This window comes from Oncorhynchus tshawytscha, linkage group LG02, assembly GCF_018296145.1.
Source record: "Oncorhynchus tshawytscha isolate Ot180627B linkage group LG02, Otsh_v2.0, whole genome shotgun sequence".
NCBI lineage: Eukaryota > Metazoa > Chordata > Actinopteri > Salmoniformes > Salmonidae > Oncorhynchus > Oncorhynchus tshawytscha.
Window position 1 is genome coordinate 61,809,012 of NC_056430.1, and position 27,789 is coordinate 61,836,800.

Consider the following 27,789-nt stretch of genomic DNA (forward strand, 5'->3'; position numbering starts at 1 on the left):
AATCCAATACCTCATTTAAAACTATGTTCAGTAAACACAACTTTTATTTTGAAACTATCCCTGTTTCCTTTACGCTGCTATGTTAGGTAAGGGGTGGAAAAAAACAGTCTGCTGAACGTGATACGCTTACATCTAAGACTAGCATTTAGCCACTTAAGCATGGTGGTGGGAAATGGTGTTTCATAAAGAAAGTACGCATACTTTTCCCCTTTTTGTAGCCTCGACATGAAACCGAGTTAAAGAGGAAATCGAAGCTTTTGCAGCCTGAATGGAGAAATACAAACCATTCGCAGGGTGACACTAGTGTATTACCGTCTGGGCACATTAAGCCCAGACGATAGTGGAGATCCATAGCGCCCACTAGTGGCTCCCCAAGTTACATGGGGGCGAGGCGTGTGCCACCGTACCAGTCAACATAGTCAGTTCAGAGCGTAACTTCATTTACGTCATTCCTAGCCAGTGTAGTTGTGGGTCTATCCGCAGATTTAAAAAAAAGAGCTGGCGTTCCTCCTGCTGTTCAGTGAACGGTAGTTGTCTGTGACTAGACTCATCGGTCTCCTCGACAGCTCGCCATTGTGTAGAGCTCCACGGCTTTTTTGGAGAACCGCGGCGGGGAAATGAAAGTATAGACGGCGAAGAGTTCGATGTCTGGTGTTCCTCGTTGTAGAGCCTCTGTTCTTGGCGTCAATTTGACCCCGATGCAGGATTTGAAACCCTTGCTGGAACTACATGTGGTAAGTTTACGATTGCGCTGCTTTCACCAATGTTAGGATTATTTAAACACGCTTCAACATGGAATAATTATGCGTTAATTTACGTATACATGAATTATTAGCCGTTATTTACCCGTTTGCCATTCAAATAAACATTTTGTCGCATTTTGTTGTTGCTGTGTCTTGAGTCGAGAGAAAGCACCGCCGTCTTTTTGTTGTTTTGTTACATTTAGCTACTTGTCTGTTATAATGTTGCAACTGTTACATTGTCGCAACTGTTACATTGTCGCATGTGGAAGGAGACCATAATGTTCGAAACGTAATATTGTTATTAAGTCTCCAGTTCAGTGAAGAGCCGACTGAGTCCTGTGTGGCAGGTGGCGGTGAGAAGGCTATGGCGCCCCCATCACAGCCATAGGCTATCTGTGGCGTTTGCCTTTGGAGGTCAAGGGCAGCTGTTGTGACAGCTACAGTGATACGTCAGTGACCGTTCATACCGTCAATTGATCAAACATGCGTTTTGACATTACAGAAAACCCAAACCATTCAGTTTATAAGATATATCAATAAGTAAAATAGTTGTTTATAGGCATCCCATACAATTCTTCTTAATTAGTCTTAATGCCCAGTAGTGGGAATGTCTGCTTCTTTTTTTGCTGTAGACGGTCTGCCTATTGAATAATGTTTTTCTTACATTTGAAAAAGCAAGTGACACCCAGGCGTGACTTAGTTTCGTTTCAAATACTAGAGCCATGTCATGCCAACAGTGATCATAATAGGGCCTTGGCTACAAAACAACTTTTTTGGTGGCATGTAGGACGCTGAGGGAGTGGGAGGAGGAACTTGACACCAATATAACTTTGTTCACTGAAAACGTTACTGTTCATGTGGGTCCCAGTACAATTGCTACTTTGTAAGTACATGATAATTATGTAATGTTGCATATTTTTACATTTGAGACTTGCCCTTAGCTTTGTTGTAACTCATCAGATATTGACTTGGTCATCACATTCTATTGTTTTTTGAGTGACTCATTGTCACCTTTTACAGGAATATGATGAGCCATAGTTCCTGGAAGCTAAACTGGTAGTTTAGAAAATAGAAGCCCTACATGCCTTTTCAAACTGTTTTTAGGCTAAAAGTTCATGAGTATGCCATACTTATATAGACTTGACTGGGAGAACGGGGCCTCTGAATTAATCTGATACAGCCCTATGGCTTTGTTTTACTGTTTTGTAAAGCTTTTAACTATTGCTGTTCAGATTTCCAAATAGGTTTAATACTGGTTCAGGGATGTGGGTGGCAAAAAGGGCTAGTTCTGACTGCTGCCTTGTAGGAACCTAACAGTGCAAAGTGTTATTTGCATTTCAACTGCAGGGCTGAGTGACATTCATATTTGCACAGGGAAATATGGATGTTTTCTCTTTTGTATAGCGTTCCGTTGCATGCATTGGAAATGATTGTGTCGCAGTTCAACATTTCCTTAATTTGTTTTTATAATGATGTTAAAGATTTTAAAAACATGTTCATGAATTGCCCATCAAAACACCAAAGAATTGCAGTGAGGTAAAAAAAAGGAAAAATAATAGTAAGAAATCCACCAATGGGCTACTAACATGCTACGATCAACCACAAGGAATCTGCACAGATTTGCAGTAGGCACACAGTCCACACTCGTACCAGACTCGAAGCATTCCATCTCCGTGACTAAAGTCCACCTTTGCTTCCTTGACTCTGTCTGCTCTGGTTTCCAGTAAACACCATTTGTTCCTCTTTTTCTTCTACTATGCGAGCAGGAGGACTGAAGTTCACCTAAATATTTTGGCAAATTGGCTTTGAAATCCCCCTCTCTTGGTGATCAATCAAAATAACTCTAACTCTGCGTTTCTTCCAAACAAGCCTAGTTCCGTCCAAAATGGCACCCTATTCCCTATATAGTCTGATTATTTTGACCAAGGCCCTAGTCTAAAGTAGTGCACTAAATAGGGTGCCGTTTCAGACGCAGTTGGAGTCTCTTCCAAACAAGCCCAGTAAATCAGTGCTACAAGCATCCACTTGCCTGCTGGAGAAACCTGGGCAAACAACCCTAATGCCAGGCCAGCCCGGCTTCTGAGTGTGGTTTCTCGCATGACCAGAGCCCAACAGTGAACCTTGTCTTTCAACCTAACATAAAATTATTATTTTCCAGGAACCTTTTGGGCAACATTGAGGCCGAAAATGCTTGCATGCCGAATATGAATGTGTTTAACTTTTACTGCAATCATGAAGGACTTGGAAGTCCGACAGAACTTGAGAGAAATAGTGTGGAAAATAGAATGATTAGGCTTGTTGATGAATGAGGGTTGAAATCTCAGGTGCAGGCTGCACTGTGTGCCATTGAGAAAGGTTTGCTCTTCCAGCCTAAGTGTGCACCGCAGAGTTTGTATTAGAAATCGGTGTACCACCGAGACCCTCCTCAGGATGACGATGCCTGCTGAGTATGTGAGGCATGCAGCTGCCTGCTACCACCCTAAAAAAAAGCAATCCAATGACATTTTGACCTTGTCCCAGACAGGGCTCTTACATATCCTTAGCACTTCATGGAAGTACACACTGAAATAACATTACGGAATGATTATCAATAACATGTGGAGGGATTCTGGGTTGTAATTCACTAGGAAGCAAACAGGGAGGGACTGCCTGAACTTTTCAGTTGAAACACGGTGTGCACTAATGAATAGGACCCTGGTGTATCGGAACACAAAGCTCTTGGAGAACCAAGAAGTTCATGTCGGGACGTGAGTTTTGAAGTGGTCATGTGTTCAAGGGGTGGACATTGCCTTGTACCAATCTGAGTGTAATCTGAGTGCCATCGCTGTAAGCCTGCTGCGAGTATGGAGTGAAAGAAAGCTTTCTGTGTGGCCGGAATGCTGTTGTAATTGGACACTTTTCAGTTGTTTTTGTCAACGGAAGGTGTGTTCCTATTTCTATATTTCCGCTCTTTTTTTCTTTCAACTCTCCCTTTCACCTTCCTTTCCTCTCCTCTCTCTTTGTCACCCTGTTTTCCTCCCGTCTGCCAAAAATCCCCTGTCAGTCTTCTCTATTCTGTCTCTCTCTCTCACCCGTCTTCAGACAGTGTCAGCAGATGGCAGCGTCGAAGGGCCCCACGTGTGAAAAGAATAAGTGAACAGAGCAGGGGTGGAATAGGGGTCTGATGAATAATTTCACTGAGTGGGGGAGGTATGTGGAGGCATAGTATTTGCACAGAGGGAACTACTACAAAATGTAGCCTATCTACATCGGAGTAGTGCACTCCATGTGCACTGCACACACACAAGTTGCTCTCTCACCTCCACTTCCATATCCAAGCAGCATCATCATCTGTGATAGTGATGGGCAGCCTGAGTGGAAAAACAACATTTTGGTTCTTTCTTTCCCCCCCCCCCCGTCTGGATTCCCAGCTGACTGTATTCGTCATGGTAACAGGCGAGTGTGGAGCTATCCCCAGCCACGCGCATGCACTGTGTGGGCCCTCGAGAGGGGGGGGAAGTGGTGTGCTCAGAGTTCAAGTTGATGTGTGTGGCTCTAAGCAAAGCTGACACGCACACCCTCTCTCTTTCTCACACACAAACTCTCTCACTCACTCACACAGCAATGTTCTCTACAAGAACACGGTTTGGAAATGTGATAGTGAATCTCTTTTCCTCTGGCTTTTATCATGGTAGCACACGTTACACAACGGACTGAAAGGGGCGAGTCTCTCACAGGCTGTGTGCAGTAGTTTATGTAGCGGGGTAGAGTTACACGTGCCAGTGAGACAATGCACTGCAGGAGAGGTGTGCTCCATCTTAGGTGACAGTTTGGGAAGCATTCTAGTGCAGCGGTTCCCAAGCTAGTGGTCCCTGATATGAAAATGGGGCCATGGGAGAATTTTCCAAATCCTGAAAAAAACATGACATTTAAAAAATTTAAAAATATTCATAATATTTTCTTTCTCAACCATTGTAATGTAGTTTACCTTAAACATCGAAATTAAAATGATTTCAAATCTAAAAGATGACATTCCACCAGAGAGCGGCGCGCTTAGTCGTTGCATTTGAATCATTTCCACAATGAATGGCTCTGCCCGCTACACTGAAACCACACACTACTGCAGACTTTGATATTACCAGGCACAATTGATATGGTGAAAACAGTGTGAGGGCTGAGATGCCCATGCATTGACTTTTGTTCGCTATACATGTCGAGGGATGCTCTTCACGAGGACATATTGTTCTGTCTCATGATTCCCGGGCATGAAACGTCACAGGGGATGTTCAGTGTGCTGCGTGGCTATATTGACAACAACAAAAAGGTCCAATGGGATCGAATGGTGGGTTTTTGCACAGATGGGGCTTCCATCTATGGCGGGCAGGCCTCTGCACTCTAGTTATGAATGAGTCTCCCTCTGCGATGTGGACACATTGTATGATACACCGAGAGCAACTGGCGACGAAAGAGCTGAGCACAGAACTCGGATATACTGCAGCAGGTAACATTGATTGTAAACTACATCAAACCACATCCACTGCGCGCATGTCTGTTCGCAAAACTATGTGGAGATATGGGATCAGAGCATGACCATGTTCTATTTCACATCGAGGCTTGGTGGTTATTGAGGGGGGAGAGTTGGAAAGATTTTATGCATTGAGAGAGGAACTGTCGTCGTTCACAATGGATGTAAAAGAAAACCGACTTGGTTGACTTTCTGTGTAATGAATATAGTGTCTCCTTGCCTATGTAACAGACATATTTGGGAAACTGAACGCAAGCATGCAGGGGAAATACAAAAACATTCTACAGATGCGTGAGCAGTGGATTAGATTCAGAGAACTATTATTAATAGAGAGCGAATCTTTTAAAAGTGTGGGACGGGGGAGAACAAACCAAAAACATGGGGGGGTGGTGTATTTGAACAGTCATCCATCTCGGAATTCCAACTCAGGGACTCCGGCTTCTTTCTAGATCTCCGGCTGTCTGACCTGAATATCACTGACGTCATGATTTTGCCTCCATATTTCTCAGTTCCCAGTTGTCTTGAAAGCACCATCGGTGCTCTCGTCTGCATTAAAACCAAATGTCGGTCCAGGTTGGCTGTGACAGTGGAGATGAGATACGACCACGCCCCCTGACTTTGAGAAGCGCCTACGCGACATGCCTTAAGCACACCCATCTCATTAGTGGTGGTGAGAAGATTCATCATGTCAGACAAATGATCAATTAACTGTCATAGTCCTACATTAAAAGTATGTGATGGTGAGTTGAGAAGACAATCAAAAATACTGTGAGAATGTTTTTCAATTAACTGCCAAAGCCCCCCCCAAAAAGTCAACATTGACAAGGATCGGAACCCTTTTTCCCCAATTTTCACTTAAAATGACATACCCAAATCTAACTGCCTTTTTATTTCAGCTCATGGGACCAAGACTTTACATGTTGCATTTATATTTGAGTTCTGTGTGTGTGAGATATCTAATATATATATATATATATATATATATATATAAATAAATAAGCCCAATGTGACCATTTTTGAGCGTAAATCAATAAAACAGCAGGTCCATTTCTGCCTGTTTTCTGTGCTATGTCCGGGCAGGAAGTCTGTAGTTTCCTGTGCTGGCACGTCTGTTAGCGCCGTGTTCTGATGGAGTCAGGTGGTTCAGTTGGGAGCTTGTCTGCGTCCCAAATGGCACCCTATTCCCTATTTAGTGTAGTACTATTGACACGGGCCCATAGTGCACTACTTTTGACCAGAGTTCTATGTAGGGAACGGGGTACCATTTGGGACGCAAGCACTTTTGTCAGAACTTGCTGCCACCCGCCTAGTCAGCTGATGCTGTCTGGTCAGCTGACACCAAAACCCCCTCCTGCCCCCCCATACACTGACGCTGAGCGTGTGTGTTGTGTTCATTGCTTGCTCGTCTCATTTCTTGTCACTGTTTGCGAGGAAGCCCCTCTGCTTCCAGGAAACTCGTCTTGTTTGAGTGAGAAGTGGATGTTTTCCGATTGTTGTGTTGCTGATGAAACTATGAACTGGGGGTTTTTCCTCTCACAGATGTTGGTTAATTTTAAACACTTATATCACGTACAAGTGTAACTGACATCTCTCACTTTGTTTTGTTACGTCTCTAGCAGTCATTCTTTCACATAGCTGTGCCTCACTGACTACTACTCACTCGTTCACATGTGAAGAAAAAGGAACCATATGCAATGTTTTGCTCCTGACACCTTGTTTCTGTTCTCTTCCCACAGATATATGTTGGGTAACGGTGTGAAGCGCAAACTGGATGAGGACGGCCTGGAGGAGGGCAAGGCGCCCCTCACGTCAGCGGCCGGGGCCGCGGGCAGCCACTCCAGGATTAACTACACACTGCAGCGCCAGACGGTGCTAAACATCTCCCTGATGAAGCTATATGGGCCGGCGCGGACGCCCGCCACCGAGCCTGCCCTGCAGCGCCGCGTGCTCATCAACAACGTCATCCGCCGCATCCACCACGAGTTCAAAGAGGAAGGCGGTGCGGGGCTGCGCGCACTCTTCTTCGCCGTCCCGCCGCCGGCGCCGAACATCACCGAGGACGAGGGCTACCACGAAGCTCCATCATCCACGTTCAGCGGCGTCCTCTCCCCGCCCCTCTCGCCGCTGTCGTCGCTGGATTCTGGTTTGACCCCGGCCTCGCTCCTGGAGGACGACCCACCACTGTTCTTCGCCTTGCCGCCGTCCTCACCCCACCCCCTGGGCCACCACCCTCTCTCGCCGAGACCGTCAGCGCCTCCCCCACCACCCGCCAAGGACAGCTTCTCCTCAGCTTTGGAGGAGATCGAGGAGCTGTGCCCCATCGCAGTGACAACCTCTACTACCTCCTCCCTACCTTTGTCTCCTCCACCTTCACCCCAGCCCCCACCCTCTCTACCAGCAGGGATGGACATGAAAGAGGAAGGGAGGACATACAGCCCAAAGGACAAGGAGTCGCTCTTGCTGGACGATGGTCAGGCTGCAAAAAACGTGTTGGCAGACCCGCCCAGCACCCCAGCAGACTTGTCGCCCTCCTCCGGTGGCTTCCTCACTGACTTTGCTCTGGATGACATTCTATTCACGGACATCGACACCTCCATGTATGACTTTAACCCCCCCTGTGGCGCCTCTTCAATACCGCCGAACTTGGGGGTGTCCAAAACGACCCCCATGGTCACTGCAGACGACCTGGTCAAGACTCTGTCCAGCTACAGCGGGGGAGGGGTGGGCTCTCCCCCTCTGGCTCAAAACCAGCCCTTCAAAATGGACCTGGCTGAGCTCGACCACATTATGGAAGTCCTGGTGGGGTCTTGACTGACATCGGGGTCGTGTTCAATAGGCACAAAGCAGAGGAAAACTGAGTGAAACAGCAAGTTGCTTGTCCAATAAGAAATGCTCATTTACATTTTCTTTTGAAGCGTTTTGCTACAGTATGCCCTAATGAACACGACAAACCGGATAAAAAGTGCCGTAGGCGGCAAAATGTTAAACCTTTTAAATTTTTTTGTTGTCCGGAAATTGTAAGAAATGTAACAGACTTCACCAGAGACGTTTTAACTACACTGTGCATGCGTTGTGCTCGCCTTTCCAAAATGGAAACCATGTTGAATATACTGTATGGAATGCATTTATGAGTGCCTTTGTCTGTACTACTCTGTTCCTTGATTTTTATATAGCTTTTTTGTTTATCAACACAGCCATACATTTTTTCTCTTCTCCAAATGCAGAGAGTGAATTTATATACAGCTTTTGCATACAGCACCATAGGTATATGCTGATGCGTCCAAATTGAGGGTACTTTAACAATATTTTGTATTTGGACAGCTTATCAATGTTATAGAATTTTTCATAGGCCTCATTCAAGTTTTTTTCTCTATTTTAATGTATTATTCATAATTTGTTAGTTGAATTTATCATCTGTGAGCCTTCAACTCTCTATTTGTAGATGGACTACGTCTCCTTTTCCTGTATGGCATGTTTTGAATTTACTCAACTGATCTGACTCAAAAGGATATCAAGTGAAATACAAGGGTAACCTTGTATGGTCTTTAAGTTCACAGTTCAAACACAATTGCAGACAAAATAATTTGTACTAAGTGGTTATGAAGTTATTTATTATCATCAATTTCTGGTGTACAGATATTTATTCAAACATGACACTAACATTTGGGTTGTACAGAACATGCAGTGAAATTATGCTAGTAATGTGTGAAGAAATGCTGTGTAATATATTTGACCCTTTTGTTTTTCAGGGAAGTGAATGCTGTAAGTCAGTGTGTGTGTATTGGGCTATGTCTCCGGTATTTGTGGCAATCGATCAGTCGGGAAACAGTCAACTACTTTGTCAGTGGTGACTATAGTAATCCAAAGCCTTTTAAAACAAAGCATTTCGCTTGTCAGTCAGTGGCAAATCCATTTCTGCTGCTTACCTCTTCTATTCTTTGCATTATTATTTTAAAAAAATTGAAGCAAATGTGGTCAGCAAATTTCCAGTCATCTCGCCAATTTTTAAATTTTTTAAAGTTGACCTGTTTTCAAGAACGGCTGTATTTTATCACTGACCTTGAATCTGTGCCTTGTTCTATGCAATATGTATTAATTGGTTGGAAATATCTGACTATTTTTATGTATAAATGTGCATATGACTTTAATGCAGTTTTACTTTTGTAGATTAATTTTATACAATAAATTGAAATGAAATGTCAACAGTTCTCAGCACATGCATGTGTCCCATTTGAACTAATACTCACTCTATAACCCTCAAACTCAACTCTGGACCTCATATCCAGTTAATTAGGGACGGACTTAGATCTGGGACACCAGGTATGTGCAAATAATTCGGGTAGAACAGAACCAGCAGGCTCCAGACCTCGTAAAGTAAGAGTTGAATACCATTGCTCATGATTACTAGTGGCCTGTATGCCATGGTCTGGTTGCGCTCCAATGTCAGGTTATACTATCAAAGGTAATTTCCGGTTTGGAGTTGATAAAGGGCAGGGCTAGTCTGCACTCTTTGGTTCAGGACTTCCGGGTGCCATGGGTGAATTTTCTTGGTTTTCTCGTTTGGGCAAAAGTCTGTCCTCCGTGACCTGAAAACCAATGTGGTTCGAGTGTGATTTCATTAGTAGGCAAACGGAATACATTCCTCACCTCGATAGCCTCCTTTTTACAAGAAAGCACCAGTGTATCCCATCATGGAATTGTTATCTGCCACACCCCCTTTGAATCAGCTGTTGTATCGTCAGAGTTAGAAAATCATGCACGTTTAAAAACAATGCTATTTTATCTATAAAATGTATTGCATTAAACTTCCACTTTACACATTTTGTGATCCACCAATGTAAATGTAATTTGCCTGATGACGAATGAAGGACCATCTAATTTCAAACAAGCACATTTCTGTCGATGTTCCCTCTCCTCCCCACCTCTTACCTTTTTGACCTTTTTCAAAATGAGGCGAGAAAGAACACAGGAATTGAGAAGGCCCTTGACGACTCCTGTCCTTTTCAAATCCCTTTGGAAGAGGTGAGACCTGGTGGCTTGGTCTGCTCCTGCACATCAAACCGGATTGGACTGATTTGGGATCCAAGTCCCTTTTGATGGATCTTTTTGATTTCTTTAATATACTTGCCCTCACCTCAGCTGACTGACCAAGGTGGTCAGCATTTAGAAGCTAAGCTGCCTGCCTCAGGGTACATACCTATAATACCTGTCCATGCTTGCTCTTCTGTACACAGGTTATGGGCAGTCCTTGGACCCCTAGACACACCAAGCATTGGCTTTTTGGTACCCAGTCTAAAACAAGTTGGATGGTTGTTTGCTGATCAAGCTGGCTAGATTCCTGGCCCCAAGTCCAGTGTGATGTGTCCTCTTCGTAAGACCACACTGTTACCCAGACTTTCCCTTTCAGCACGAGTGACCAATGGCTAGGAATTAAAACCGTATATGAACATTTGTTTCTCTAGGCCTGGTTTTAAATGAGGCCCACTCGAGTTAATTAGTAAATACAAAATGCATGAGACTCCTGTATGAATTCATTGTTCATTCATTCCCTGTTGGGAGGAGTAATGGAACATGAAGGACCATTAAACTTTCTCTTAAATTATTTTTAATTTCTTGTGTACACTAAAAGTAAATTTACACACAAGTTTGATAAGAACCCGGGCATGCATGTTAACCTTTTTACAGGCTCTTCAAGTTAATCATTCTTTCCATAGGAATTTTCCCCATACATTTTACAGTCCATAGTACACAGTCTAAAGCCACAGTGAACTATGATTACATCCATTTCATCTTTACAATGTGCAAAATCCTCCTGGGAACAGGTTGACAGTGGTAAAACAAATCGCAACAACAAAAAATTGGTAGAGAATGACAACAAAATTTTAAAAAGCACTTCATAAGTGTAAAACCAGACACGTGGAAGCAGAAATTGGTCCCTTATTCCCTTGTAATGTAGGCTGACCTTCACTCAGACCAGCTATGATACTGATAGTCATTTCAATCTGTCAGTGGTTTAAACCAATAAAACGTGATCTCCCCCTTTTTACCACCCGTCCCCAAATCAGGAAAAAAGTTAAAAGAATTCAACACAAAACAGTTGTCTGACGGACTGCACCAATGGGAGGCATAATTTTAAAAAAGCGGGCTACGTTTAAATCGCGGACTTAAAGAATGAACATACATTAACGCATTTTTAGCATGGGTTAAGAAATCTAGGCCCTATGTAAAATGACAAAATAAAACTAAGGCCATTAACACAACAGGGGAAAAAAACATTCAGCTGGATTTTGCAGGCAGTGTGGTTTCAAGTCATATATATTTGTATAGTCATACACTGAGTGAACAAAACAGGACTACCTGACAGCTTTCACCTGGTCGGTCTATGATCCCATTTTTATGTCACTTGTTAAATCCACTTCAAATCAGTGTAGATGAAGGGGGGGAGACATGTTAAAGAAGGATTTTTGAGCCGGATTGTGTATGTGTGTGCCAGCCAACTTGACAACTGTGGGATGCATTGGAGTCAACATGGGTCAGCATCCCTGTGGAACGCTTGACACCTTGTAGAGTCCATGCCCCAACGAATTGATGCTGTTCTGAGGGCAAAAGGAAGTGCAACTCAATATTAGGAAGGTGTTCCTAATGGTTTGTACACTCAGTGTATATCCCGCCTCCCTTTGAAGAGGTTCAACCAGTGTTTCATTTCCATTCAAAGATGAACATTGACACACGTAAAAGCCACCTTCGAAAAACAACGCAATTCGTCCCTGATTATGTACACATTGATTCTCCTATTATTAACAAACGACCTCTCTCTAGGACCTTGATCTAGAAGTTAAACAAAACTGTTTTAATATGTTCTCTTGTTCTGCTATTGACGAAGCTTAGCCTAGTCCAGGTCTGACTAACCATTCTCCATTCACAAGGACAATCGGTAAATGCTTCACTTGATTAAAACTGAAAATAACAAATAAAAAGGGAGAAAATGACAAAACAATGAAGGCATGGAAGCAAAAATTATAACTTCATGATATAGCGATAGAATGACAGACAGTGATAAGGAGAAGAGAAGGGGGGAAATCAGTCAGGTATGTGGTCAGGGTCAGAGGAGCAGCCCAGGGGGTCAACGTGGTGGGGAACATCAGCACCTTGGCCTGCATGAAGGACAGGTCTGGTAACCCTGCAATCACCTTCAATGCCTCCTCACTTAGGTTCTCTTCTTTACGGGGCTTTCTGCAGAATCCGAGAGAAGGAGAGGGACACCATTTTTATTGGAAAACACACAGACATAGGATGCATCCTAAAATAGCACCATATTCCCTTTGGGGTGTGCTACTTTTGACCGAGGTGCATAGGGAATAGGGTGCCATTTGGGACACATACATTCCCCCTTCACTAAATGAATGTGCCACAGTCAGATTCTAATGGACTTCGCCTCTTAAATCTCTTTCCTCGATTCCTTATGCCCTTTTTCCTCACCTCCTTCTCAACACGCATTGGAGAAGGATGTTCTCCCTCCATCAGTGCTCAGACTGTCCGCAATAGGCTGAGAGAGGCTGGACTGAGGGCTTGTAGGCCTGTTGTAAGGTAGGTCCTCACCAGACATCACCTGCAACAACGTCGCTTATGGGCACAAACCCACCGTCGCTGGACCAGACAAGACTGGCAAAAAGTGCTCTTCACTGACGAGTCGCGGTTTTGTCTCACCGGGGGTGAAGGTCAGATTCGCGTTTATCGTCGAAGGAATGAGCGTTACACTGAGACCTGTACTCTGGGTCGGGATCGATTTGGAGGCGGAGGGTCCTTCATGGTCAGGGGCGGTGTGTCACAGCATCATCGGACTGAGCTTGTTGACACTGCAAGCAATCTCAACACTGTGCGTTACAGGGAAGACATCCTTCTCCCTCACGTGGTACCCTTCCTGCAGGCTCATCCTGACATGACCCTCCAGCATGACAATGCCACCAGCCATACTGCTCGTTCTGGTGCAGTCCATGAGGAGGAGATGCACGCCTGGGACAGGAGGGTACTTAATGCAGAACTACTGTTACTTTTCTGGTGCAGTTTTGACCCCTGTTACTTTTGATTTTGACCCCCCCTCCTTTGTTCAGGGACACATTCAATTTCTGTTACTCACATGTCTGTGTAACTTGTTCAGTTTGTGTCAGTTTGTTGAATCTTATGTTCATACAAATATTTACACATGTTAAGTTTGCTGAAAATGAACGCAGTTGACAGTGAGAGGACGTTTCTTTTTTTGCTGAGTCTACATCCTGTCTGCATGCTGATGTAAGGGGCTCCGACAGAGGCGTTAGAAAATCTGTCTCCATCTAGTGGACCAACTGTTTCAAAGGGTCACCACTAGAATATGGTTCAAGTCATTCCAGCCATGCATGTCTATAAATACCAGGGTTGTTTATGTCTGTTCGCCATTTAACTAAGTAACTTTTGACTTAAAAAGTATTAGCTCTAACTAATGGCAAATATATTGACGTTATCCTCTTTATAGCATCATTACTTACCCAATTACTGCACATTGATCTGGTACTGGTACTCCCTGTATATAGATCCACATTGATCTGGTACTGGTACTTCCTGTATATAGATCCACATTGATCTGGTGCTGGTACTCCCTGTATATAGCTCCATTCAGGTGTATTTTATTGTGCATTTTATTCCTCGTGTAACTATTTAATATTTAAAAATTCTGCATTGCTGGGAAAGGCTCGTAAGCAAGCACTTCACTTTAGAGTCTACACCAGTTGTATTTGGCACATGACAAATAAAACTTGATTTCATGTTTGGGAGTGAGATGTTGGTTAAGTTAGAACTCTGGATTTGTATTGTTTTGCTACTCTCCATCTCCAATGGGTGCAATAGACTCTGGTCACATCCCAAATGGCACCTTATTCCCTTTATAGTGTACAACTTTTGGTCAAAGGTAGCGCACTATAAAGGAAATAGGGTGCCATTTGTAATATATGCCATTTAGCAGGCGTTTTGATCCAAAGCATACAGGCATGTGCAGATAGCGGTCTACCGGTGCCTGAGCACCTGCCCCCCTTTGCCCTCCCACTCGCCAAGTGCCCTTTTATTTTTTTAATAGTTTTTGTCATTGTTGTTCTGAACCCACTGCTCCAGGTCGTCGTGACGTCGTCAAGTTTTCCACCCCGTTTTAGGACTATCATTTCCTCATCATATTGTACAATATGTGTCTCCACACACCTAGGACTAAGCTATTGATGGATTTATGACAAGGTCATCTTTATTGATCTCTGATGCTCAGTGTCAAAGAAGCCTGTCACTTCAATAATTTGTGCGCTTGAGTAAAATAATAATCGAGCTAGCTAACTAGCAGATTTACACCAATCATCAACGATCAGCTGATAGCCCACCCTCTTTTCCCGATGTCAATCATGTCTTTAGGAGGCACTGATGTAGCTTGCTTACAATTTGTGAAGAGTGGGCGTGTTGCAGAAATAAATAGGCATATGGTAAAATGTTACAAAAGTGCACTAGAGGCAGTTAGTCTGTTGTGAATTTCAAGATATGAATTATATGAAGGAAAAAGGAAAGCGCACACTGCTCTTGGTAGTATCACTGATATTTAATAAGCTTATTTATTGGCCTCACGGCCTTCGCCAGAGCTTATGAAAGTAGATTATTTTGTTTAAGGGGGGGGTCATTTTGAGCACCTTCCCCCTGAAAGGTCTGTGCACGGCCCTGCATGCATACCTTTTTGAGGTAGTCTAGTCTGAGGTGCAGTAATAGACCAACCTGGTTGGTAGGGGTGCTGGTCTGAGGTGCAGTAATAGACCAACCTGGTTGGTAGAAGTGCTGGTCTGAGGTGCAGTAATAGACCAACCTGGTTGGTAGAGGTGCTGGTCTGAGGTGCAGTAATAGACCAACCTGGTAGAGGTGCTGGTCTGAGGTACAGTAATAGACCAACCTGGTAGGTAGAGGTGCTGGTCTGAGGTACAGTAATAGACCAACCTGGTAGGTAGAGGTGCTGGTCTGAGGTACAGTAATAGACCAACCTGGTAGGTAGAGGTGCTGGTCTGAGGTACAGTAATAGACCAACCTGGTAGGTAGAGGTGCTGGTCTGAGGTACAGTAATAGACCAACCTGGTAGGTAGAGGTGCTGGTCTGAGGTACAGTAATAGACCAACCTGGTAGGTAGAGGTGCTGGTCTGAGGTACAGTAATAGACCAACCTGGTAGGTAGAGGTGCTGGTCTGAGGTGCAGTAATAGACCAACCTGGTAGGTAGAGGTGCTGGTCTGAGGTGCAGTAATAGACCAACCTGGTTGGTAGAGGTGGTCTGAGATGCAGTAATAGACCAACCTGGTAGAGGTGCTGGTCGGAGGTGCAGTAATAGACCAACCTGGTAGAGGTGCTGGTCTTCTCCATAGTAGACATAAGGCGGGCGAAGGCGTCAGCCACACGGCTCCCAGAGCCACTGGGTTCCAGTTTAGCAGTTGTTAGCTCGTACAGCTCCGGGTCCACACCTAACCACACAAACACATTATAATGTCTGCATCCCAAATGGCAGCCTATCCCCTATATAGTGCACTACTTTGGTCAAAAGTAGTGCACTATATACAGAATAGGGAGCTAGTTGAGACATATACACAGTCTAATATTCCACTCAAAACAAGGGAGGGGGGTGAACTTTATTAAACAGTGTAGCCAATTCCCAAATATTTTGATTCAGTGTTTGATTCAGTTGGTAATATTAACACATAGAAAATAGAAGAGCTTGATTTAGTGAGGTCAGTATCTAAGCAAATAAATCTAAAACAAATAGTAGAAGAGAAATCTGTGAGTACGGCAGAGGCTCTTTCACAAGCATCCTTCCTCGATTCCTCGCATCGTCCCTCAGTCCTCTCCTCTTTCCCAAAACTCATTGGAGAAGATCCAAGCTTCCTCCTCTCTGACCTCCCCTGGTGCATTTTGACAGAGAGGTAAGAGGACACGAGGAATCGGGGAAAGAATAAGGACTTATCCCAAATGGACTCCTAGACCTCTACACCTTGTGTACCTGTAAAGACCTCAGAGGATTCAATGGGTGTAAGCCATATAATGATAGTAGATCCACCTTGCCTTATGATTAGATAGCTGGAATGATCACTGTATTGTTTACCCCGATCCAATCCTCTCCAGTCTCTGAATAGGGTGTACGGTCAATTTGGGATTCAGACAAATGTATGAAAGACTCTGGCAGTCAGGGGGTTGGAGTTTCCTGTGCTGACCTGGGATGGAGGTGGAGCTGCTTGGGCCAGAGTCCTCCACGGGCCCAAAGAAATCGAGGTTGAGCAGAGACGAGCCTCCGCTCGCTTGACATTCAACATAGCAAACAGGCAGACCGAGGCGGCAGTGGGTTATAACACAGAAGAAGTAGTCAGGAAAGAGACGCACTTAGAAGACATGCAGCTGAGCTGGTCATTATTATTAGTTACAAAGAAAGAGCACATGGGTCATGTTCAGTGGGCAACAACTTTTTTGCAACTGAAAATTAAGTTCAGGAATTTCTTAAATCCAGGTACCAGGTTTGATGCCTAATGAACATGACCCAGGGCAAGCTAACTGACATAGCTGTGTTAATGAGAAAATATTGTGGTTATGCCGGTTAATGAAAAATCTGTGTTGACATTTTGAAGCATGAACGGCCATCATGGCTTTGTAGCATGAACCGTGCAGATCATTTAGCTAAATTGCAAAATAATTTGATTTGTTGCTAACAACAAAAGGCATAAGGAGAAGATTTGATGAGATAAATATGTTTTATGCATCTGGATATGACAAGTGAAATCAGAAATGGTCCAATATGGCAATGAAATACACAAAATCTTAGAGCATGTAAGATAAGAATTTTCTGTAATTTTATACTATAGTCCTCACAGCAAAATCCACGTAACTCTGTAAAACTGTAACATGTAATGACCAATTGTTGATGAAGTAAACATCAGACGATGTTGTTCCATGGAAGTTAACGGAAGACAACAGGCAAAAACAGGTCTAGGCGGCTTGTGTGTTTGGACAAAACAGTTTGAGCGGTGGAAAAAAGGAATAGGTTAGCTCTGGAAAGAGACAATGGTTCATTAACTCAGCAGGTGGTTTGGGGGAGGGACCTACCGTCCAGGGGGTTAGTAAGGCCACTGCTGCTCCAGTCAAACTGGACGGGCGGGAGCGCTTCCTGGTGATGAGAGGGAACAAACCAGCTCAGAAGAGGGTGGAGACACTCAGTAAAAGCGAACAGCTTTGTCAACAGGTGATTCGCCTATGCAGATGTTCAGGAAGCCTGCTAATGGACTACTTCTACCAAAGGAGGTTGGTGGCACCTTAATTGGGGAGGACGGGCTCGCGGAATCAGTGGAATGGAATCAAATACATCAAACACTTGGTTTGATGCCATTCCATTCACTCCGTTCCAGTCATTAATATGAGCCGTCCTCCCCTGGCTTCTACCTTTACAACAACTCAGCAGTCTAAGGTTGAGTTCCTACCAGACTACATTGCGGACCGATGCCATATTTTACAACGTTATATTGTTATAGCAATCCGTCAGTCGATGACACAGTCGAAGATGTGGCACCCAACCATTGGATGATGCATGCAATGTCTGAGCAGGGGAACGCGACCCATATGATGCCCAGCTGCACAGTCGATGACGTGGCACGCTACCATGGGTTGATGCAATGCCTGCGCATCTTGTGGGGCAGGAACTCAACTTTTGTATAACTTGTTTGAAAAGCACCTCAGGTTCTACATTAGACCAATTACCGTAGAATACATATATAAACACACTCTCTCTATTCATTGTATACAGTTGTGACAATTGGCCTTACAGCAGTGGAGGCTGGTGGGAGGAGCTATAGGAGGACGGGCTCATTGTAAAGGCTGGAATGGAATAAAGGGAACAGAGTCAAACATGTGGATCCATATGTTTCGACACGGTTCCATTTATGCCATTGCAGTCAATACATTGAGCCCGTCCTCCTATAGGTCCTCCCGCCAGCCTCCTCTGCAATACAGTATATACCACCAGGGTTCTCTAACCCTGTTGGTGGAGAGCAACTCTCCTCTAGGTTTTCGCCCCAACCCCAGTTTGTAACTAACCTGGTTCTGCTGATCAACCAGCTAATTATTAGAATCGGATGTGCTATATTAGGGTTGGATTGAAAACCTACAGGATGGTAGCTCTCCAGGATCAGGGTTGGAGAGCCCTGGTATATACTCATATACTACTGATGAGAAGAAATGCATCTAAATAAAGGCCTGAAAAAAACACAAAACATCAAAATTCCAAACATTGTACCCCAAAAAGGACCATACTGATTCAATGTAGGAGTCCAACCTGGGCTGTGTCTGGTGGACTAGTGCTTATGATCTCTGCCGGGGCCACTGGAGGTGCTTGTTGTGCTATGGACGTGATCATCTCTGCCGCTGATATGGGTTTTACTGGCTCTTTGGTGGGTTCCAGCATGCCCTAGGTAACAGAGAGGCAGGGTTACATCCTAAACATACTAAATACTGGTATGTGTATTGGGTTGAGATATTCTGTTTAAAACCTGGGAATTTGGGAAGGTTCCCGGAAAGTTGAAACCATATATTTGTAGGATATGCCAGTGAAAAACTTTTTGCAACCAGTTGACAGAAATGTCACCAGAATTTTTTTTGAATACATTTTATAATACTTGGGTTAATTTGTCTCTTGGTCCGTTTCTACTAGAGGGGCAAAAACAATTGAGGGAGCGAGTAGGTGGTTTGAAGGGGGAGATGAATACATCCTTGCAGTGCATAGTTAACTCACCAGGCTGGCAGCATACATGGGAACTATTACTGGCTGCTTCTTCTGACCTGTGAACAGCTGTAGGGAAACACAGAGCACATTTCACAATTATTTGTCTGCTCTCTGCTGCAAATAGTCTTACAAACAGCCTTTTTCATTTGACAGAAGAGAAGTCAAAACATTCTCGCAATACAATCATGGTTCGTGTTTTTTTCACAGAGCCATTAATAAAAAAAAGGGTAAACGTCACAGAAAGGGGGAGAGTGGCATGTCCCAAATGGCACCCTATTCCCTATATTGTGCACTACTTTTGACCAGAGCCCTATGAGTTACAGCAGGAAGGTGCCATTTGAGATACAATGTGATGACTGCTGACTGGCGGCAGAACTCACAATGTTCCTAATGTCGATGCCCAGGGAGCAGAGTAGTGTCTTGTTGCTGTGCGAGCCTCCCCACTGGTGTCGCAGGCCAAACGCCTCGTGGATGTCCAGCAGTTGCCTCCACAACACGTCCCCCACGGCCCTGTAGCAACAGACGACGATGACAAAGCAGGAATGTAATTTAATTTGAATTTGAAATACGTCATAGTAATACGCAAAAAATTCTTGACCGCATAGTATACAGACACAGTAACAGTATATTTGTGTTGTATAAAAAAAGATAGAACAGACCTGGTGAGTCTTTCTGTGTATTGATGAGATTGTGTGTAGTTATGGGATATTAGGGTCGGGACGACACCAGTATCCTGATACCCGTTAGTATCGTGGCAAGGAAACAAAACACGAAGCGGTTTAATTTCTTTAGGAAAACAGCCCTAATGTCGGAAACAAACTAATTACGTTGTCATCCAGAGTCACATTTGTTTATTTTCAAAGTTATAGCACACAATAGTTTACATACAGCAGGTTTTTATGGATGAAAGAGTTTGGCCTGCTTCGTGTTTTAATTTTTGCCATGGAAAAAAAATACTGCAATACTGGTACCGTCCCAGCCCTCATTAAAAAGGGGGGTATTTCTCTCACCCATTGTCTGGCACACCGCTCTTCATTTCATGCTCTTCCTGCTGTAACCTCGCAGGAGGCTCCAGCAGGGTTTTGAGAGGGACCACCTCCACCCCCACCTGCGGGGCAGGTGCGTCGGGGAACATTTCCTGAAAAAGCTTTTCTAGCCGACTGCAAAGCGCCGCCTGATATAACAAACACATGATAACAACCAACGTTGTTGAATAAGAGACTGGCTCAGTGACATAACAAACACGTTATAACAATCAATATTGCTGAATAAGATACGGGTTGAATAAGTCTTTTGTTACCACGTTTGGCAGCTAGCCTCATTGCTGTACAGGAGATGCACAATACAATAGACAGGCAACATAAATTCATATTTGAGCTTCGATGGACAATAAAGCTGCATTCTATTATGTTCAACAATGACTAACACTGACGTGATTCAATCAACACATTTCAAATCTTGAATAAGTTGTCGTGCTTGACTCCACTAGCAAGGACAAGGAGGGCATTGTTAAATGGTATGTACTTGAAAAGGTGGAACTCCCTGTCTGGACACATTCCTAAGGGAGGACACGTGTACGGCTCTCTACCACTCTAGTGATAAACGTCACGAGAGCGTCAGCATTCCCCTAAGAGTGTCACTGAGCATACCTTTCCTGGATAGTGCAATACAACATTCAATAGGGCGCCTTCGATTACAGTAAGATGGGTTTTTAAATACCACTACCTTCCTGTCAAGTATGCTACATTTCTGAATGCTACAGAGGTGGTTCAGAGTTATCTTGCCTGAGACTTGACAACTTGTATTGGCTCCCTGAGCCTTTAGCTCAGAGGTGTAATATGTTATTGTGGTGCGCGGGAGAACCGAGTTCAAACCCTGAGTGGCCAAACTCGCACAGAAAAACTTACAGATTGACTGTCTCTTCTACTGATCTGATGGCTGCTGGATGTACGGGCTGCTACAGGCTCACTCTCCTGCCACTTGTCTTCACCCGTTTCCAAAGGAGCAGTGGTGGTCGGCTCCTCTCCAAATGCAGCCCAGGAATCGCCCTCCTCTTGACCCTGTTCAGGCTCATCAAAGGCATTCCAACCAGCATCTGCATCAGGGTCGGCACCAACAGGAGCCGAGCTAAAGTCGGCAAAACTGTCGCTGCCGGGAAAATCTGCAAACTTCCCCCCATCTTCGTTCTCAATTGCCTTCCCACCACCAGTGTGGCTGTTGGGGGCGTCAAAATCACCAAAGTCTTTGTCATTGTCCACTAGTTCCTGTGTGAGAGGTGCAGGTTGTTCCTCTAGTTGCAACTCTGGCTGGTCAAATTCAGCAAAGCCCTGTCCGCTAAAAGAGCCCACATCCCCAAAGTCTCCAAAGTCACCAAAGTCTTCACCGTCGTCGTCCTCCAGCAGTTGGCTGTGGTCAGCAGGCGTGGCCGTCTCCTCTTGGAGCGGCGGCGTGGGCACCGAGCCTGTCATGCTGATGTCGCCGTACTCCTCAAGGGCATCCGTGGACAGAGGTCGGCCGAAAGATGTTTCAGTTTCGGTTTCTGTTTCGTTTCCGGACCCCGGCTTCTCATCTGCTTGCTCGCCATTCCCATCTTCATCGTCTATATTGGGGAAAAGCCGGTGATCACTGACACCTGCCTTCTCTTCTTCTGACTCCTCTTCCAACTGCTCCAAAACCACACCATTCTGGGCGACCGGTTTGTCAACATAAAGTGCCTTAGAGGCAGAGTCCTCGCCACAAACCACCTCTTGGGTAGAATCCTCACTACAAACCTCCTCTGGGGCAGAATCCTCACTAATAACCACCTCAGTAGCAGAGTGCTTGTGTGCAAAGTCCGGCTCTACATTTCTTTGTTCAGAGTTAGCAGTGTCTCTTTGAAAGCCCCCGTCCCCGTTGCTCAAGCCTTCGCCAGTGTCTCGAGCCTCAGCAGGGTGCGTTAGAGAATCAGAGCCAGCGATGTCGTTGGATCCAGTTATAATGTGAGTGTCCCTGACAATGTCCCCTGAGCTGATTCCCTGTTCTACATTAGAGTGCACCTGCTGCCTCTGTTGCTGGCAGGCGTCCTCTGCCAGCCGTTCGTCCCTGTTGCGATTGTCCAAGTTCTCACTGGTGCGGTTTGTCACCTTGCTGGAGAGTCCTTGAACGTCTGCGTTAGAAAAGGCCGAGAAATCCGCAAAGTCGTCCTCGGGGCTCCTGGGAGGGCAGTCGTCTGCACACTCTGTGGTGGTTCCTTTCTTTTTAGAATGGATCGAATTCTGCAAAGATGTGCTTCCCTCTATTTCAAAAGTAGCAAAGCCGTTGGTCAGAACTTCCGGGACCCCACCATTGCAATCGACAGGCTTGTCTATGTTGTCGGTCTGACTCCTCCCAGATATGTCCAGGGAGGTAGAATGATTATTGGCTCGAGTGTGGTCGGCAAGCTTTTTTAACTCCTCCACATTCACAGTTCTCTCTGAAGGACAGTCGTACTGGCAGCCTCCCGGCACGACACCATTTGACTTGGAATTGGAGCACTTGACCACAGGACCCCTTCCCATGGGACCTGAGCTGAGTTTTGACAACCCAACCACCCCTCCATTGTTGAGGAGTTCCGGTGGTGAGGTGGCGGCCAAGGCTGCGGTCTGGTTGAAGGTCGCTGGGGTGTCAAACTCAGTGAAGCTGGCGCTGGTCGGAACTCCAGAGAAGCCCCCAAAGTCCCCAAACTCGTCGTCCTCTTCCTCAGCTCCGTCCTCCATTGGGGGTGGGGAGGAGGAGTACATGCGGATCACGTCCGGCTCCATGGTCCTAAAGCAGTCACACTACGCCTTGAGGTTACACCTAGAGGGGAAGACACTAGTCATTGTGACTGAAACAATGAAGGACACATAAATGCAAGCAATTTCATTTTTCTCTCTTAAAACTGATTTCTGAAGGCTAAAATGTCTGAATATACAAAACGACAACATGTTAGCCTACAGACCTAGAAGTGGTCTCTGATGGAGTCTAGGATCTAGGCTGTTTTCTTTGCCCGGTGTGTTGCTTCAGCCTTAACCTAAATTAAATTACCAAAAGCTCTCCAAGCTAAGAGTGGACAGATTGTTTTCAAATTGACAGTAATTAAGTGATAATAGCAAAGTGGCGTTGTCATGTAGAAAAGGCCTGAAAGGCCATGTTGAGCGCTCATTTCTTATGACCTTTTTAAAAAAAATATTTCACCTTTATTTAACCAGGTAGGCAAGTTGAGAACAAGTTCTCATTTACAATTGCGACCTGGACCTACCTAAATAGTAGCAAATGAGAACTGAAAATGAGCTACAATTTCTTTTATCAGTACAAATATTTTGTGTGTTTATCCTACTGGCCTAATTACTTCAACCAATGAACTTTGTACCCAATTTGTGTTTGCATTGACCTAAGGGTTGTGTGCATGTAGTATTTGTATATTGACATAGGCCTGTCAAGATATGTAGAATGCTTCCTTTTGAAATATTAGCCTTAGAGCATAGGCCTAGGCGTTTTGTGCCTCCAGGTGTGATCCATTTCCTTGACAATTTCGAATTCATCACTAAACCAGACATAGGGCACAGAAAAAATAACAACTATTGATGTTATTTTTGGATGCTCAAGGTTAAACTTGTACAATGCACTCTTAAGCCTAAATTGTGCTTTACTCACATCCAGACTAGAGCGCTGAAAGTACAGTTCTGAGTCAAAACTGGACACAAATGTTTTAGAACAGAGAATTCATGCCCATGAAGCCTTGACTAGATATCTTAGGCCTAGTAAGCCTTGACATGGAACCTTGGAAAGCATTTAAAACATTGTTAAAACTCTAGGCTACTTGAAGTGGCTTCTGATACTGTGTAAGAAAGCAAGATGGCATTAATGGCAAATAATCTGATGATAGCTATTGTATTGCTATTCACAACAAATAGCACTGCCTATTGTTTTATTATGGGCACTATGATTGCATGATATGGTATGCGTCATGAATGTTTACAATACAACATATTATAATGCAACATGAATCTGTTTATAATACAACATTGTTAACTAATTAACACATCAGAAACAGGTGTCCTCCAACACCCTGTCCAGCTAGTTAGCTATTCGTTCACCAAATTAGACTGTCTGTCAACAAGACTAAAACTGACAGGTGATGACAGACCACTACCTAGAAACCTCCGGGTAAACAAAAAGAGAACACGCAACCCTCCCTATGATAATTTGTTTCCTACTATATACTTAACCCACAACCTAGCTATTTAGCTCAATTTTAGCCGAGCAAAGATTGGTTAGGTAGCTACAGTAGCTAACAACTGGAAGCAAATTAGTTGCTAGCCAAATAGCTAACGTTAACCAGATAGTTAACTAACTAAAGTTAGCTGAATAATTCACTTTGATTATGCTAACTAACAGTTAAATTACCATAACGTTAAGTGCCAGCCAGTCTTAGAATGGAAAACAGGCCATGGCTGGCATACACCTTACTCTCCATCAGATGGGGAAGGCAGAGGGGATAGCTAGCTAGCTGGCTAGATACGTAGCCAGTGTAGCTAGCTACCACTAGCCAGCACAAATGTCGTAGCTAGCAAGCTAATAACAACAACTTGGCAGTCTATGCGAATGGGATAGCAAACTAGCAGTAGGCTAAAATATTATGAAAATATTTTTCTACATTGATTCGAGATCGAGGGCAGAAGTGACAAAGTAGCTAGGTAGGTCGTTTTGATGCTCGCTAGCTAGTTTGCTAATACACAGGCATTTGTAGCTAACTGTTAGCTAGCTATCAAGTTGTCCTCCCATCTCTCGCTAGCTTGCTTGCCTTAGCTAGTCTCATCGTATCCGGGTAGGTTGGCAGTGTACCAATAAACGTTTCGGCATACCTTAATATCTTGACCATTCATTCCCATGGTTCAGATGAAGTGGACACTTTTCAGACTTAAAACAAGACAGCAAGGTGGTTTCGTTCTGACTGAGACAACTAGCTAAGGTTGAGTCAGCTGGTTATGATGATGATCCTACTTTGGCCCCTTCGTTCTCCGAATATTACCCAGCATGCAACAAGACCTTTTGGTTTACCTCTACTTTGGAAACAGAGCATACTGGAGCGCATGGACGAGTGGAGAATAATCTGCATCCAAAATCCATCTGCACTGGCAATAGTAATACTGAGTAGTACCCAATTGTCACACTTGAGTTAAGGTAAAGATACCTTAATAGAAAATGACTCAACTAAATTGGTGGCTTCTTTTAGGTCTCCCATTCAAGCATCTGGTCAACTGAGCAACAAAAATATACTGTACTGCATTCATTTCTTTAGGCCTATAATAGTCCTCAGTCATTTCAATTTGAAACAATCCACAATCCACATTTCCAAAATTAACAGATTAATTTATGACACATTCAAATATTTTAATTGAAAATGAATAGGCCACTGAAAGAGCTTCTCAACGTACACAGACATTGTCAAGCATCAAGGTGAGGGAATAGAAAATCACCATTCTACTCTTTAATAATAACCTGTGCCCCTGCAATATAATCTACTGGTATAGTTCATGAAATTATTGTAATATGCCATGATACAAAAGAAACGTAATTTAATTATTGAAGAACTGAAAGGTCACCGTGTAAGCATAATACCCCACAGAATTATTAATTACTTCATAACCACTCAATTATTCATTTCCAATTACACATAAATATTATATCATACTGAAATATGTAGTATATTGTAGTTATAAGTTAATCAATATTAGTTAATCAATATAATCAAAATGTTAAAAAATAAAGGACACACTATGTCCTTTATTTAAATGTCATTTTCATCCTCATGTTCAGAGCAGTATGTGTGCGTATGTAATTCCTCCTGAGAGCTTTCATTAACACCAAAAAATGTATTGCTCAAGATCTCTGATCTTTTAAAGTTTTCTTTTTACCCTGGAAGCTTTTTTATTTCATGACCATCTCAAACCAACAGCACTCAATACCATGAAACAAAAAATAAATCACGACTAACAGAAATAGGTAAGGCTACATCCTATAGAAAATCCAGGGACAGAACATTGCTTTGCAATCGATTTTGTCAGCTGAGGCTCAAAGAGGCTAAGACATTGCTTTCAAGTCGATGTCCACATTGTTGCTAAGTGTGAGGATTGTGGGAGGCAAGGTTCCATCACCACTTCTGTAAGGTGCATCCTACACAGTCCTTCTTCCCTCTATCCGAGTTTGGTAATGGTTAAACTACCATTAATCCTTAATGTGTCAATGTCCAGTAAGGATTGTACCCGGTGGTAAAAATCAAAGAGCTGGTGTCCATCCACAAATACACGGAAACGCAGTAGTTCACAATGGATCTCGATCTGGGGAAGAAACAACGAGGGGAGGAAGTTCAGCCATATTGTTGTATTGTGAGTCTTACATCATGTGTTACCTTCTTGAACCTGAATGACACCTGACACTTTATTTCAGTGTTCTCAAAATGTGCTTAATCGTATGAAACAATATTAAATGTTTCTGTTTATTCCAATGTAAACCTAACCCTATGCTATAACCACACTATAACCTATATTATAATCATAACCCTACGCTATAAATTGCAGGATTCAGTGACACTATCAAAGGGTGGAATACAAAGATGAGCCACTGAGAAGAAATGAAGATCCTCCCCATACCCGGAAAGGTTGGTCCTCGATGAAGGGGAAGTAGGGGATGAGCTTCTCAGCGTCACCCCAGGTGCCCGAAACACAGGCCTTACGTAGGAACTGGAGGTCCTCGAACTTGGCACAGAGCTCCAATGCCACGTCAGTGGGAGGAGCCTCATCCACTGTGCCACACCCACAGGCCAGACTGATGTCAAAGCTGGGTAGCCACAAAGACCAAAAAAGGTAAGTGTGTTAGAAAAGGTAGTCTAAGTCTGTTATGCATTTTGTGTTTCATTGTTTACATATACAATACTTACTGACCTTGTACAAAGTGGATTACAATCCTGACATTTAGACTTCATCCTCCCAACTTCGGTGGCATTTTCCCAATCCACATGGCAATATAATTCCAATACAACTTAGAGCAGGTTTTTTCTAAGGTACTGTATGGAAGCCACATCAAGATACTCTCACACTACATATTATTTGTAGCTGAGCTAACTGGTATTTGATAAAGGATAGTCGTGCTAGACGTCCCAAATGGAAACGTTTCCCCTTTATAGTGCACAACTTTTGACCTGGGCTCTGGTCAAAAGTAGTGCACTGTATAGTGAAAAAGTTGCCATTTGGTATGCAGGCATGATGTGGGTGTGTCCAATGTACCTGTCAGGCTCAGGATTCACTATCCCCATCACAATGATCTTCTTTCCAGGCCTCATCCCACCTGTGATATGACCACTGAACGGAACTGACTGAGAACAAAGTACCATACATTTTCTTCACACATCCAGAAGTCATGTTAAACTTACCCTCATGTACTCAAAATCTTTCTTCAGAATAGGGTTCATATTGGTATGTTCATTGAAATAACATAATGCTTACCAGTCTTTGCACAACCTCTTGGTCAAGGGAGATTGGACTGCATTTATTTCTATCAGATTTGTTTCATTGCCTAGATTGGTATGAAAACACCTATTGCCTTGTTGAAATTAATAAATAACACAGAGCACATTGAAGGCGCCATAATAATTGATGCTGCTGCATGATGTCGACATCAGTGTGTGTGTGGCTCGTATGATCAGCACGTGCTGAAAAATTACAGCAGATGGAGGTAAACT

At 43.8% G+C, this 27,789-nt stretch overlaps 3 protein-coding genes across 4 annotated transcripts; 1 reads left to right on the top strand and 2 right to left on the bottom strand.

Moving 5' to 3' along the window:
- Positions 1-251: 251 nt before the first annotated feature.
- On the top strand, positions 252-9,455 carry LOC112265321 (SERTA domain-containing protein 2). Its single transcript, XM_024442495.2, has 2 exons — positions 252-734; positions 6,984-9,455. Exon 2 carries the CDS (start codon positions 6,988-6,990, stop codon positions 8,056-8,058), a length of 1,071 nt encoding a protein of 356 aa, XP_024298263.1. The 5' UTR covers positions 252-734; positions 6,984-6,987; the 3' UTR covers positions 8,059-9,455.
- Positions 9,456-11,802: 2,347 nt separating this feature from the next.
- On the bottom strand, positions 11,803-25,086 carry aftpha (aftiphilin a). 2 transcript variants are annotated; one of them, XM_024442484.2, is made up of 10 exons: positions 24,914-25,086; positions 20,957-22,865; positions 20,060-20,223; positions 19,430-19,559; positions 19,059-19,115; positions 18,603-18,734; positions 17,381-17,441; positions 16,498-16,581; positions 15,630-15,753; positions 11,803-12,480 (listed from the first exon to the last, which is right to left on the bottom strand). In XM_024442484.2, the coding sequence occupies exons 2-10, from the start codon at positions 22,826-22,828 to the stop codon at positions 12,273-12,275; spliced, it is 2,832 nt and encodes a 943-aa protein (XP_024298252.2). In that variant the 5' UTR covers positions 22,829-22,865; positions 24,914-25,086; the 3' UTR covers positions 11,803-12,272. The 2 variants fall into 2 exon arrangements, with proteins under 2 accessions (XP_024298252.2, XP_042158076.1); XM_042302142.1 differs by lacking the exon at positions 16,498-16,581 and having other exon boundaries at positions 11,804-12,480; positions 24,914-25,084.
- A 379-nt stretch (positions 25,087-25,465) lies between these two features.
- On the bottom strand, positions 25,466-27,557 carry lgalsla (lectin, galactoside-binding-like a). Its single transcript, XM_024385263.2, has 3 exons — positions 27,335-27,557; positions 26,702-26,888; positions 25,466-26,389 (listed from the first exon to the last, which is right to left on the bottom strand). Exons 1-3 carry the CDS (start codon positions 27,439-27,441, stop codon positions 26,246-26,248), a joined length of 438 nt encoding a protein of 145 aa, XP_024241031.2. The 5' UTR covers positions 27,442-27,557; the 3' UTR covers positions 25,466-26,245.
- Positions 27,558-27,789: the final 232 nt, after the last annotated feature.

Coding starts and splice junctions, on each gene's coding strand:
- aftpha (XM_024442484.2), bottom strand. CDS start 22,828: ATGGAGCCGGACGTGATCCGCATGTACTCCTCCTCCCCACCCCCAATG. Junction 18,735..19,058: donor CCATGTATGCTGCCAGCCTG/GTGAGTTAACTA, acceptor TCTGTTACCTAG/GGCATGCTGGAACCCACCAA. Junction 15,754..16,497: donor CAGCTCCACCTCCATCCCAG/GTCAGCACAGGA, acceptor TTGTGTGGTTAG/GTGTGGACCCGGAGCTGTAC.
- lgalsla (XM_024385263.2), bottom strand. CDS start 27,441: ATGGTACTTTGTTCTCAGTCAGTTCCGTTCAGTGGTCATATCACAGGT. Junction 26,889..27,334: donor GTGAATCCTGAGCCTGACAG/GTACATTGGACA, acceptor GTGGCTACCCAG/CTTTGACATCAGTCTGGCCT. Junction 26,390..26,701: donor TCGAGGACCAACCTTTCCGG/GTATGGGGAGGA, acceptor TTTCTTCCCCAG/ATCGAGATCCATTGTGAACT.
- LOC112265321 (XM_024442495.2), top strand. CDS start 6,988: ATGTTGGGTAACGGTGTGAAGCGCAAACTGGATGAGGACGGCCTGGAG.